At 48.2% G+C, this 13,496-nt stretch overlaps 1 protein-coding gene and 1 pseudogene across 3 annotated transcripts in view; one reads left to right on the top strand and one right to left on the bottom strand.

Annotated features, from left to right (window-relative positions):
* Window positions 1-13,496, bottom strand: part of TRAIP (TRAF interacting protein) — a 28,584-nt gene that overhangs the window by 14,938 nt on the left and 150 nt on the right. For both annotated transcript variants that reach the window (XM_082413662.1, XM_082413661.1), the window contains exons 2-8: window positions 7,052-7,109; window positions 6,462-6,545; window positions 4,021-4,060; window positions 3,288-3,415; window positions 1,962-2,056; window positions 1,348-1,461; window positions 502-589 (exon numbers count right to left, since the gene is read on the bottom strand). In XM_082413662.1, coding sequence (XP_082269788.1) covers window positions 502-589; window positions 1,348-1,461; window positions 1,962-2,056; window positions 3,288-3,415; window positions 4,021-4,060; window positions 6,462-6,545; window positions 7,052-7,109 — 607 coding nt within the window. The remainder of the gene's footprint in view (window positions 1-501; window positions 590-1,347; window positions 1,462-1,961; window positions 2,057-3,287; window positions 3,416-4,020; window positions 4,061-6,461; window positions 6,546-7,051; window positions 7,110-13,496) is intronic.
* LOC309638102 (small nuclear ribonucleoprotein G pseudogene) lies at window positions 7,117-13,485 on the top strand (annotated as a pseudogene). The gene has a single exon. The product of its transcript is annotated as a small nuclear ribonucleoprotein G pseudogene (transcript).

Here is a 13,496-nt window from a genome sequence, read left to right on the forward strand (position 1 = left end):
GAACAAGGTTCCAAGATGCCTTCTACTGGGTCTCCCCTCGTGGCCTAGTGGTTAGGATTCCAGGCTTTCACTGCCGTGGCCCAGGTTCAATCTCTGGCTGGGGAACTGAGATCCCACAAGCCAAGTGGCGTGGCCAAAAAACAAACACAAACAAAATAAAACAAAACAAAAAATACCCCAAAACAAGAGGCCTCTTACTCTGGGCCTGGAACAAAAAACAGGCCCTTGAAGCTGTCACATTTGGGACCTGTGTGCTCCAGCCAGCTGAGAGGTACCCAGAAGAGCAGAGGGGAACAGAAGTGTGCAGAGGCTGGGGGGATACCTGCCTGATCTGCCACCCTAACTGGACAAGCCATGTAGCCAGAGTCAATGCCCAGTAAGGATCAGAAACCAGCCTCTGTGAGTCATCCAACAGCCCCATGGCCTTGCTTAGGAGACACGCATGAGCATGACAAAAGGACAGCCACCTCTCCCCTCACTGTCAGCTCCCCACTGAATTACCTTGTTTCTGGAAGAAAACAAGTCCCTCTTCAGTTTGTCGGCTAGCTCCCCTGAGGCCTTCCGCGCCTCTTTTAGATTCTCGTACTCTCTACAAAGGGGCCATGGAAAGACATGTCAGCACCAGACACCTGCTGGTCAGACTGAGCCATAGCACCAACCAAACACAAAGCCTAGTCCAAGCCCTCAGCCCTTCTCATTCCTACTCTGACACCTGAGCCCAGAGGGGACCAGGTAGTGCTGTGGAGGGTCCGGCACCCAATGCAAGGAGAGCTGGTGAGTCTCTGTTCCCTGCCTGCCTGCAGGCACTGGCGATTTGAGAGGGTGTGCAGGAAGCCCCGTCCCCACTACGAGACCCCCTACACCACCTGACCCCTACACGAGGCATCTGGGATCCTCCATGCCTGTCAGCCAAGTGGTCCCTTTTCTCCCACCTCACACCCATTGTAGTGAACATCTGAGCTGAGTTTCTGATGCAAGCCAGGCAGGGTCAGTAACAGTGCTGATGGGAAACAGGCTCCAGATATCATGATGGGGCTCATGGCTCAGAAAGCTGTGCCAATGTCTTTAGAAATAACACTTATAATTCACACTCAATTCTCTCAATAATCCTGTGAGGCAAGTTATTATTATCTCCATTCAGGAAGCTGAGGATCAGAGAGGTTAAGAAATTGGCTCCTGGCCACATGGTGAAAGGGGTGAGGGTTCAAACTGAGGCAGCATGGCTCCAGAGCCTGCCCCTTAACTCCACCTGCTGTGCTTTACAAGAGATGGGCAACAGACGGAGAGGCATGGCTGGGGTGCCATGGCTTAGCTCCTGGGCTTGGATAGAGGGGCCAGAGTACACACTTCTTGAGGGACACGCAGTACACAGCCAACTGCTCCACCGCTGACTGTCCCACACCCATGTCTCGGATCATCTCCTCCACCTCGGGCCGCTGACTCTGGAGTAGGAGCTCAATCCTGAAAAACACCCAGCCCATGGCATTTAAAATCTGGAGGCTGATGGGTAGATACACAGTGCAGCTCTGCTTCCCTTTGCTGCCGTTGCTATGGTGACAGCCTGAGCTGCTAGGATGCTTCAGCAGGCAGGTCTGCCCAAAGAAAGGCCCCACAGCAGAGCTAAGCACAGCTGCAGCGATGCTGCTGAGGAAGAAGGGGTGTTGACAGAGAGCCTCAGGTCAGGGATCCCCAGAGAGAGGTTCTTGGAACAAAAGCCCTGCCAGGTCATTTGGCCACAGGCAACAGGGACAGGGAGGAGTGTGGCAAGAGCCCCCATGGAAAGTAGAGGAGCCCATGGAGGCTGAGTAAGACCTGTGCCCATACTCAGCTGGCCTGAGCCCCCCATGGCCTATGGAGAGTTGAGCTACAGAGGTGAGCCAGCCCCTGCTGCAGTCCTGAGAGCTGTGCCCCAGAGGGCCCTAGGTGCAAGGGCACAGGGCAGGCCCCAGATCCAAGCTCACCGCTCCATGGTCTTCATCTTGTTCCGGAGCCGGCGGGCCTCCTCCCGTGCTTGTTTGGTCTCATCCTGCTGCTGTTCCAAGTACTTCATCTGCTTCTGAAGAGCAAACGTACCACTACATATCTGTTGCTTGGAGGCTCCCAGGGGCCAAGGCTAAAGTCATTGGGAGAACACTACCCTAGAACTGTATGCTTTTGAAAATGCTGATAAGCATATGCTCCAACCCCCAGGAGGTAAGACTCCTGGGCCCCACTCTGGCTTGTGCTTTTTCTGCTAAGAGGCCCTAGGCCAGCTGCTTCCTCACCTCCCTGCTTGCTTCCTCCTGAGGTATGTCTTACCATAGGCACAGCCCACTCCCAGGATCTATAGGCCTGCTGGGGGCTGCCAGGGTCCTGTGGCCTGCTGTGCAGGAAGCTGAAGAAGCCTGGAGCACAAATCCAGGCTGCACTATCCACCGTCTAGACCTATGGACAGTTGCTGGGGTAGGAGAGCTGAGCCAGAGGCAGCTGGCCAGGCTGCCCTCAGTACCTGGCCACTTCATCTCTGACCTGGGACTGCCAGAAGACTCCTGCTCTGCAGCCAGGTGCTGGTTCACTCCTTCCTTCCCACTGGCCAGGCCACGTGATCCAGGCCAGCCACGAAGCAGAGACAGAAACAATGAACACCCTGGGGCCCTATCTGTTCACAAGGATGGCTCCCTTTCCCTTTCAAATGGCATCAGCAAGGACTGCTCCTTCCTACGAGGCCAGAATATCAATTATGGATTCAAGTCAATCACCTCATGCCCCTTGGAGAGCAAGAGGCTCACCAACCCAGGCTGATACAAAATTCATTTGGGTCTAGAGCCACTTGCTCTGCAGGCTTTGATCTGCCTGGTCAGCTCAGCACAGCCAACTTCAAAGGCCCCCTGCTCCTCCCTGGGATGCTGTTTGATCTGGCTCCAGAGAGCAGCCCAGCCAAGGACTAGAGTGCTAATGGAAGGTTCTTCAGGCTGGCTTTGTCAGTGGAGTACAAACCACTTTTGGAAACACGGCCCAGCCTCACTGAGGTCTTGGCTGAGCAGCCCCTCCATGAAGCACTGGGCAGGCCTCACCTCTCGAAACTACCTAGTACAAAATCCATAAGTGCAGGCAATACGATCCTTTTCTCATGGGCTGGATGGGTACAGCATGGGAGGCCTGGGGAAGATGGGATTTGCCTCCATTTTACAATTGCACAAACCAAGGTATTGACCAAGGCAGAACCAAAAGACAAGCCCAGAGTCATGAGTCCAGGACTAAAACTATATCTCACCACCAATCTGTGTCCACAAGGCTTGGGGACCCACCTTGAGGGTGGAGCACAGCATCTCAGCCTTGTCTAAGGCCTTCTGCAGGGATTCAACAGTGGCGTTGCGTTCTTCCAGCGTGTCCCGCAGAGTGTCAATGATGAGCTGGCTGTCTCGTTTTTCCTTCTCTGGAGCAAGGGTGGGGGATGGAGGGAGAGGAGAGGCCCGTCCACACCACAGTATGAGAACCTGGGCCCTTGGGCTCCAGCATACCACCCCAGAGCCAGGTGAGGAACAAGTCTCAGGCCAGAAAGTTGGGTGGTCTGCTTCTCTCTCTGGCAGACACCAAACCAGGGACGCCCAGCCAGAGTCTCTTCCTTCAGGGGATGAGACCCTCTTTCTGATGCTTGGAACTACTTGAGTAAAGATTTCACTGCTCCGTGCTCCTGTGGGTCTAGTTAATTCATCATCCCAGAACTCAAACAGGTTCCTGCCAAATTTGGCAGTGGAACCCTCACCTACAAATACTTTGCCCTATCAGATAGCCCCCTCCCAGCCCAGCTCCTAGGCAAGCAGCCTCAGACAAAGAGAAGAGGCTCACCTGATCTAGGTGGACACCTTCGGTCACCTCCCTTTCCTTTCCTTTTCTGCCAATCACAAGAGCTGATAGGACTCTTGGACATATGAAGCAGGGAGAGCCCCTGGCTCTGCTGGAAGGTTGGAGGCCTTCCTTCCAGGGCCTCTCCCTCCACTACCCAAGTCAGGGGCTTCCCAGGGCCCCTTGGGAACTCACCTTTCTGGGAAAGCAGGGCTCTGGTATTATCCAGTTCATTCTGCAAGGCAATACCCACAATAAGCAGCAAGAAGGCATCAGAGCTGGCCTCCACTCAGCCTCCCATAAGGCTTGTGGGGAGCCCCAGGAGGGGACAAGGAGGCCTATGGGCCCAGGGAAGCATGAACCCTGCGCACCTCAAGGCCAAGCTAAGTCAACAATGGAGAGAGAAACCTTGCTTTATCTCTGTGTGCCTTTTTAAAAAGTAGGTAAAATGGATGAAAATAATCTCAGGTACAAGACCCTAGGACAGGAAAAGAGGCATAACAGGGGCAAAAGAAGTGGAGCTGCGCCTGTGCAGTCAGTCTCATGGCAGAGGCTTCCATCGCTTCCTTGGGCCTGTGCTGGCCTTGACCCTCTATGGCATTAGCTGCACTCGCTGGGGACACAGAATTGTGATGTCCAAGCACCTTGGGCCACCACTGCTTCCCTCCACCCTGGGTCCTGCCTGCTTCATGGTCTGCCCCTCTCCAAGCTCTAAGCTGGCTCTGTGCACCATGAGTCTTCCAGCCCCAGAATCCAACAGGTAGGTGAACCAGGACAACTTTGCACCCCTGGATGAAACCTCACCTGTGCTAGGCTCTAACCAGACTGTTGTGAGGGTCAAATGAGCCTCTCAAAGTGCATGCATATGTTCCAAAGCCACTGCCACAGAACCACTGAGAGGCTGGAGCAGAACTGAGCCCAGCTCCCATTCAGGAGTCCCATGTACTCAACACCCCTGTGGGCAAGAGACATGCCTACTCCATAAGCAGGAAAACCAGGCTCGGCAGACCTGAAAGGCTTGGCCTAGGGTCCATGGTGGTAGCTAGATGCAATCCAGAAAAATCCTCCTCCAGATTACCCTTCCCAGGTCAACGCAAGACTCAGAATATCGGGCTTCCCTGGTGGCGCAGTGGCTAAGAATCTGCCTGTCAATGCAGGGGACACAGGTTCGAGCCCTGGTCCGGGATGATCCCACATGCTGTGGAGCAACTAAGCCCGTGCGCCACAACTACTGAGCCTGTGCTCTAGAACCGGCAAGCCACGACTACTGAGCCTGCGCTCTAGAGCCCGCGAGCCACAACTACTGATGCCCATGCGCCTAGAGCCTGTGCTCCGCAACAAGAGAAGCCACCGCAATGAGAAGCCCGTGCACCACAACGAAGAGTAGCCCCCGCTGAATGCAACTAGAGAAAAGCCCTCATGCAGCAACAAAGACCCAACGCAGCCAAAAATAAAAAATAAATAAAATAAAATAAGTTAAAAAAAAGACTCAGAATATCACATGTGACCAATACTAAGGCCTAGCCCCAGTGCGTGGATAAGTCCCTGTTGTCAAACTCTCAACCCAGGACTCTGGGGCAGGAGCTGTTGGTGGCTGAGCTGGTCAAATAGGCTGGACATCTGGGGTGGAAGCGGTGGGTAGAGAAGGGCACACACGGGCTGCCTGAGAATGGCTGCCAGCCCAAAGCTACCGCTAGTCCTCTGGCTCCTTCCACACCCAAGCAGGGTGCCTTCCAAGCCCTTGCTCCAAACTACTCAAGATTTTGCCTCCCTGTCTCCTAGATCTGGCTCAGAAGACCAGAAAGAAATGAAGCTGCCTTTGTTGCCTTTATCACACGGAGGACACGGCTTAAAACTGGGAGCAGTTACCATGACGATGAACATGTTAGCTTTAAGCATAAAAGTTCCACGTTCTTGAAGCAGTGAGGTTCCAAGGACATCACAGCACCCTGCGACCAGGGCCAAATGAATCCTGATCTGACAGATGCCCAGCAAATTAACCCTCAGAGTCCAGGTTCACTTGCGAACCCCAATCCCACTTCCTTGAGAGGTTTCTGCCAATCCAATCCCTTTGTGCACAAAGAAAGCTAAACCTTACACTTGGAGGGGAAGCAGTATAAGTGTAGGAGGGAATCCACCCATCCTCCCCTGCAGTGTGGGTTTCTATCCTGGCTGCATATCTTGATTCCAGGGGCTCTGCCCTCCATTCCTGCTCTGAGAAAGACTCAGGCACCTGGATATATACCAAGTTCCCCAGGCAGTTTTGAAGCACAGGCAGGTCTGTGAACAGTAGGTTCACACATATTCCCCGGCTGAGGACTGAAAAGATGGTTGTAGACCCTTTGCGAGGTGAGGGAACTTCAGGAGAGGCACTCTGAACTATGGTCAGAATTGCTCTGAAATCCCCAGGGGAGGGCTCACAGTCAAGTGGCTCCCTTCCTCCCTAACAGCGTATTTCTCCAATGACTGTAGCATCATCACTTGTCCTCTGCTCTCTCAGCCTCTGCCTTGAAATCTCTACCAAGTCTTCCCTCCAGAACTCCATCTCCATACTCGAGGTACTCTCCCTGGGTAGGAGCAGAAAGTGAACTCTCAGAGGGCTTGGGGTTCAGTAGAATGAGATAAATTCTGGGTACCTTTAAGAATTCTGCATCTAAGACACTCTCCTCCTCCTGGGCAAGGTCAAAGAAGAGCTTATTGATAATGGTTCTTTTGCCGACCTGAATGAAAGAACAAGATACAGTATGACTGCACAGCTGGGTCACGGGCAAGGAGGACAAGGGTGTACATTCAGCCAAGCCCATCTCAGGCCTAACCTTCCACAGCACATCCCTTGGAGTGAGAGGACCTCTGTAACCCTGTAGGTGGCCCAAGCTGGTGCCACTAGCTTGGTGGTTACTGAAGTCATGTCACTGCAGCCCCATGTGGTAACTGCTCAAAAGAAACCCCAACTCTAGGTGCTGGGCACTGCAGGGGAAAGGCTGGGAAGGAGACCAAATCTATCCAGGTGAAGATTGGCCCAGGCAATGAGTCCATCCGCCTGCTATCTTTGGGCACAAGCAGGCCTCCCGAGCCACTCAAAAGCACAAGTGAGGCTCGACCAGCCTCAAACCATGAGGGTCCAAATAGGTCAAAGACATTGCTTAGCTTCAGAGATCTTTCCTCATTCCTGCTCCCTGGCAAGGAGCTGTCTTTAGCTGAGGTGTTTTCATCCTACCACCCTCACCTGGATTCGGCACTGCGGGCAGGTCCGACTTGGTGCTGTCTCGAACCACTGAATTAGGCTGGAATGAGAAACAGAAAAACAGACTTGTGAGCCATGGCTTGGAGGGAGACATACAGGCCAGGTAGCCACCCCGACCAGAACAGCGCCTGTCCTGCTCCTCCTCGACCCAATGCCTGCCTACCCAGGAGGGCAGCACCACAGGCCATGACGGTATATCCCACAAGGCCTGACTGGTACAAGCACTCCAACCAACTGGCCCTTTTTTGGGCCCTGTTGGCTTGGATTTCCCTACCCCTGAGCTGCAATTTTGTCAACTTTCTAGGCTTGGAGCGGGGCGTGGGGGGGCAACAGTCAAAGCCAGACTCCCTCAGAGATGGGGATTGTAATAATACCCTCATGTAAGCTGGGGCTCCAAAGGGGTACACTTTCAAAGTAAGGATAAACTAGAGGTAAAAGCAAGTAGCAGTAAAAGCAAAACACAGCCCAGCTATGCACCATCTGCTTTAAACTTTAATTAAAATAGTCTCCTGCTAGGGAATTCCCTGGCAGTCCAGTGTTTAGGATTCCGTGCTTTTGCCAAGGGCCCGGATTCAATCCCTGGTGGGGAAACTAAGATCCCATAAGCTGTGCAGCGTAGTCAAAAAAAAACAAAAACAAAAACAAGACGTAGTCTCCTACTGGTCAACAATCCCATCCCCAGGGACCAGGGAGAAACAGAGTCCTTTCAGGAAGATGATACCATAATCCTAGGCCTCAATTTTTTTTCTATAAATAATTTTTCAAATACATATAATACAAAGCTAACAATGCACAATGGAATACTACACAGCAATGAGAACGAATGAGTCTACAACTAAGAACAAATTATGGATGAATTACATAAATATAACATTGAGGAAGAGAAGCCAGATACAAAAAAAGGTATATTGTGTATAACTGCATTTACGTAAAGTAAAAAAGTAGGCAAAACTCATCTATGTTGCTGGAAGTCAAGACAGTGGCTATCCTTATGTGTGGGGGAAAGGCGGGCAGGTGGGAGTAACTGAAAGAGTGCACCAACCTGGGTCATTGGACTCTTTAATCAATAGAAACTGATAAGAGGCTAGAAGAGAAATTCAGGCAAGGCTTTACTGGGACTTGTGCTGCACCTGAGGGAGCAAAAACAAGCAACAGGTGCCCTTGCTTGCTCACTGTAGGGCAGGGAGGGAGCTGGTTCCTTAAATGGGGTGAGTGTAGGGGGCGGGTCGGCAGATTGAGCCACAGGGGTGGCTTAGGTAGTCTGCCCACCGCTTTGGTGGTGCTGTGTGCAGGGGTCATGCACAGTACCCTGCTTTTGCTCCAGGCACTTCAGAAGCGACAGCTGGGTTTTGGCCTTTTTGTATTTTTTTGTTTGTAATTTGCCCCAGCTGCTGCCCACATGTAGTTATTTTTAGTCCCCTATAGTTTCTCTGTATTCTGTTGCTTGAGGAGACGTTTGTCTAGGTACAAGTGCAAGCACTCTGGCAGTGTCCCAGGTCCCAGCCTGTCTCAGGAGGAGGTTCCTGGAGTGCTGATGTCTAGTTTCTTGTTCTGAATTCTGGTTGCGAGGGCGTGTTCAGTTTGTGAAAATTCTGCAAGCTACACACTTATTATATTTGTACTTTTAAAGGTTTTATTTATTTATTTATTTAATTAATTAATTTATTTATTTTTGGCTGTGTTGGGTCTTTGTTGCTGTGTGGGGCTTTCTCTAGTTGTGGTGAGCGGGGGCTACTCTTTGTCACGGTGCGTGGGCTTCTCATTGCGGTGGCTCCTCCTGTTGCAGAGCACGGGCTCTAGACGCCCGGGCTTCAGGAGTTGTGGCTTGCGGGCTCTGGAGCGCAGGCTCAGTAGTTGTGGCACACGGGCTTAGTTGCTCCGTGACACATGGGGTCTTCCCGGACCAGGGCTCGAACCCGTGTCCCCTGCATTGGCAGGAGGATTCTTAACCACTGCGCCACCAGGGAAGCCCCTATATTTGTACTTTTATGTAACATTTCTTTTTTAAAAAAATATTTATTTATTTATTTATTTATGGCTGCATTGGGTGTTTGTTGCGGCACATGGGCTTTCTCTAGTTGCAGCGAGCGGGGGCTACTCTTCGTTGCAGTGTGCGGGCTTCTCATTGTGGTGGCTTCTCTTGTTGCGGAGCACGGGCTCTAGATGTGCATGGGCTTCAGTAGTTGTGGCTCGTGGGCTCCAGAGTGCAGTTTCAGTAGTTGTGGTGCACAGGCTTAGTTGCTCCGGCACGGCACGTGGGATCTTCCCCGACCAGGGATGGAACCCATGTCCCCTGCATTGGCAGGCAGATTCTTAACCACTGCACCACCAGGGAAGTTCCTGTAATGTATCTCAGTAAATTATTTTTAAGTAAACAGTTATACAAGGAAAAAAGCACTACATAGTGCAAACCAGAACATATCCACAAAGACTTAAGATATTCAGATTTTCACAGACCATAATAAACACATTATGCTGAATAAATAAAAATTAAGATTGAAAATATCAGCAGAGGGCTTCCCTGGTGGTGCAGTGGATAAGAATCCGCCTGCCAATGCAGGGGACACGGGTTCGATCCCTGGTCCAGGAAGATCCCACATGCCGCGAAGCAACTAAGCTCGTGCACCACAACTACTGAGCCTGCGCTCTAGAGCCCGCGAGCCACAACTACTGAAGCCCGTGAGCCTAGAACCAGTGCTCCACAACAAGAGAAGCCACTGCAATGAGAAGCCCACGCACCGCAACAAAGAGTAGCCCCCGCTCGCCACAACTAGAGAAAGCCCACACGCATCAACGAAGACCCAGCGCAGCCATAAATAAATAAATAAATAAATAATTTTTAAAAATTGAAGAAAAAAAGAAAGAAAATATCAGCAGAGAATTCGAAAATAAAAGGTGACATATCAGAATTTAATAAGGACCAAACAGAAATTCTAAAACTGAAAAAATGGCCAAAATTAAGAATTCAATGGATGAGTTTAATAGCAGTTTAGACACAGTTGAAGAACTGGTATATTGAAAGATAGGTCAGAGGAAACACCGAGAATTAGAAAGATGGAAGATACATGAGAAATGATAAGAGATATAAAAGATACTGTGAGAAGGTCTAGCATACATATAACTAGGAATTCCAGAAAGAAAGTGTTAGGTAGAATAATGTCCTCCCCTCAAGAAATGTACATCCTAATTTCTGAAACCTGTGAATATGTTACCTTATATGACAAGAGTAATTTTGCAGATGTGATTAAGTTAAGGAGATGGGGAGATTATCCAGGTGTGTCCCATGTAATCACAAGGGTCCCTGTAAGTGCGACAGGAGTACTGGAGTCATAGAGAGAGTTGAAGATGTAACACTGCTGACTTTGAAGATGGAGAAATGGGCCATGAGCCAAAGAAGGCACAGCCCCACTTCCATCTTGATTTTAACCAAGCAAGACCCATTTTGGACTTCTGACCTCCAGAATTATAAAATAGTAAATCTATGTTTTCTTAAGCCACTAAGTTAGTTGTAATTTGTTATAGCAGAAAAGAAAAACTAACATAGAAAGAAAAGAGATAATGGAATAGAGGCAATACATGAAGAGATAATGGCTGATAATTTCCCAGAACTGATTAAAGAAATTGTTCCACAAGTTAAAGAAACCTATGAATCTCAAGCAGAATAAAAATAGTAACAAAAAGAGAATTGAGGTAACTATATTATTGTCAGACAAAATAGACTTTAAGTCAAAAAAGTTTACAAGAGACAAAGAAAGACTTTACATATTGATAAAAGGTTCAATCCAACAAGACATAACAATTATAAACATATATGCACCTAACAAAATATATATGAAATATATACATGTTAGAAAATTGTACAGAATTGAAGGGAGAAACAAAAAGTTCTCCAATAAAAGTTGGAGGTGTTGGGACTTCCCTGGTGGCTCAGTGGTTAAGAATCCGCCTTCCAGTGCAGGGGACGAGAGTTCAATCCCTGGTCCAGGACGATCCCACATGCTGCGGAGCAACTAAGCCCATGTGCCACAACTACTGAGCCTGCACTCTAGAGCCCACGAGCCACAACTACTGAAGCCCGTGCACCGCACCGCAGAGAAGAGTAGCCCCCCGCTCGCCACAACTAGAGAAAGCCCGAACGCAGCAACGAAGACCCAATGCAGCCAAAAAAATAAATAAAATTTAAAAAAAATTATTTTAAAATTTGGAGATGTCAGTACCCCACAATTTCAATAATGGATAAAACAATCATACAGATGATCAATATGGAAATAGAGGACTTGAACAACTCTTTAAACCAAATAGACCTAACAGACATACTCCCCCCAACAATAGCAGAACACACATTTTTCTCAAGTGCACGTGGAACATTCTCTAGGAAGGTCATATGTTGGGCCACAAAACAAGTCTTAAATTTTAAAAGGCTGAAATCACACGAAGTATCTTTTCTGATCAAAATAGAATGAAACTAAAAATCAATAACAGAAGAAAAATGGAAAATTCACAAATGTGTGGAAATATAACAACACACTCTTAGACAACCAATGGGTCAAAGAAGAAATCACAAGGGAAATTAGAAAATACCATGAGATTAATGAAAATGAAAACATACCAAAACTGTGTAATACAGCAAAAGCAGTGCTAAGAGGAAATCTGATAGCTTTAAACACACACAACGAAAGAGAAAACACCCATTAGGATGGCTATTATGGAAAAAAAACAAAACAGAAAATAAGTTTTGGCAAGGATGGGGAGAAACTGCAACCCTTGTGCATTGTTGGTGGGGATGTAAAATGGTGCAGCTGATGTGGAAAACAGTAAGGCAGCTTCCCAAAAAATTAAATATAGAATTACCGTATGATCCAGCTATTCCATCTCTGGGATAACCCAAAAGAAATGAAAGCAGGAACGTGAACAGATACTTGTACACCAGTGTTCATAGTAACATTACTCACAGTAGCTGAAACATGGAAACAACCCAATGTCTATTAACAGATAAAGGGATAAACAAAATGAGGTATTTTCATACAATGAATACTACTTAGTCATAAAAATGAAATTCTGAAACATGCTACAACATGGATGAACCTTGAAAACGTTACGCTTAGTGAAATAAGCCAGACTCAAAAGAACCAAATGTGCGATTCCACTTATATGAGGTAGCTAGAATAGAAAAATTCAAGGAGACAGAAAGTAAAATAGAGGTTTCCATGGGCTGTGGGAAGGGGAGAATGGAAAGTTATTGTTTAATGGATACAGTGCTCTGTTTGGAATGATGGAAATGTTTTGGAAATAGATAGTGGTGATGGTTACACAACGTTGTGAATGTACTTAATGCCACTGAATTGTACACTTAAAAATGGTTAAAATGCAAGGCATCTTTGAGCTCACTGAGTAAACACCCTTCTGATAAATTTTAAAATTTTATGAAGAAGTTATCATTGAAATTAGATGGTGGCCGACATGTCCAAGGAATATTGCAGGAATTTGATCCCTTTATGAATCTTGGGATAGGTGAATGTGTGGAGATGGCAACTACTGGGCAACAGAACAATACTGAAATGGTGGTAATATGAGGAAATAGTAGCATGTTAGAAGTTTTGGAACAAGTATAAACAATGCCTGTGTTCACCAGAGAAATCAATTGTTTCCACGTGTCCCCTTTCCAAAGGGCCTGTTTTACTATGATATAAAAATCAGGTTGTGTACATTTTCATATTGAACTTTTTTGTTAAGTAAACTTTTGCAAAAGTTTAAAAAAGGTTAAAATGTTAAATGTTATCTTATATATTTTTACTACAATAAAATAGTGTATAGTAAAAAAAAGGAAAATGAAAAAATGGTTAATTTTATGTTACACGTATTTCACCACAATTAAAAAAGGAGCTCGGAATCAGCCTGTTCACAGCTGCTAGAGGAATCGCCCCACTAGCTGCACACTCAACAGAACGGCTTGATTAGAAAGCACCTCCTTACCCTTCGATGTTAACTTGGGTTTGCTGGGGTCAGTGAATACACTGAAGTGTCTGACCAACGAGATGACTCTGGACAGAATCATTCCAAACCATCAAGCAAACCACAAGAAATCGGGTAGCCAGTAGTCTACTAGGTCTCGAAGAAACAAAAGGGCTCGCTAATGTGGTGAAAGTTCATTTCTGCCCGGGCTAATAATTTTGAAACCACATCTCTTTGCAAGTCCATCAAAGAAACCCCTACTCTGTCTTCATTAAACCAACCCTGTACCCCCGACCTCAGCTCAGCTGTCACCTCCTCCGGGAAGCCTGCCATAACCCGCCTCTGCCCAGGTCAGGAACTCTCGTGGGACTCCGTCTAATGCCGTCCTCATCACCAGTCTGGGCTCCGGGGTCGGGTCGCCCGGAGGCCCGACACCCCACAGTCCTGTAGCCGTACGGGGGCGAGTGCCCAGCTC

The sequence above is a fragment of the Balaenoptera physalus genome (assembly GCF_965194825.1).
Source record: "Balaenoptera physalus genome assembly, chromosome: 11".
NCBI classification, from domain to species: Eukaryota; Metazoa; Chordata; class Mammalia; order Artiodactyla; family Balaenopteridae; genus Balaenoptera; species Balaenoptera physalus.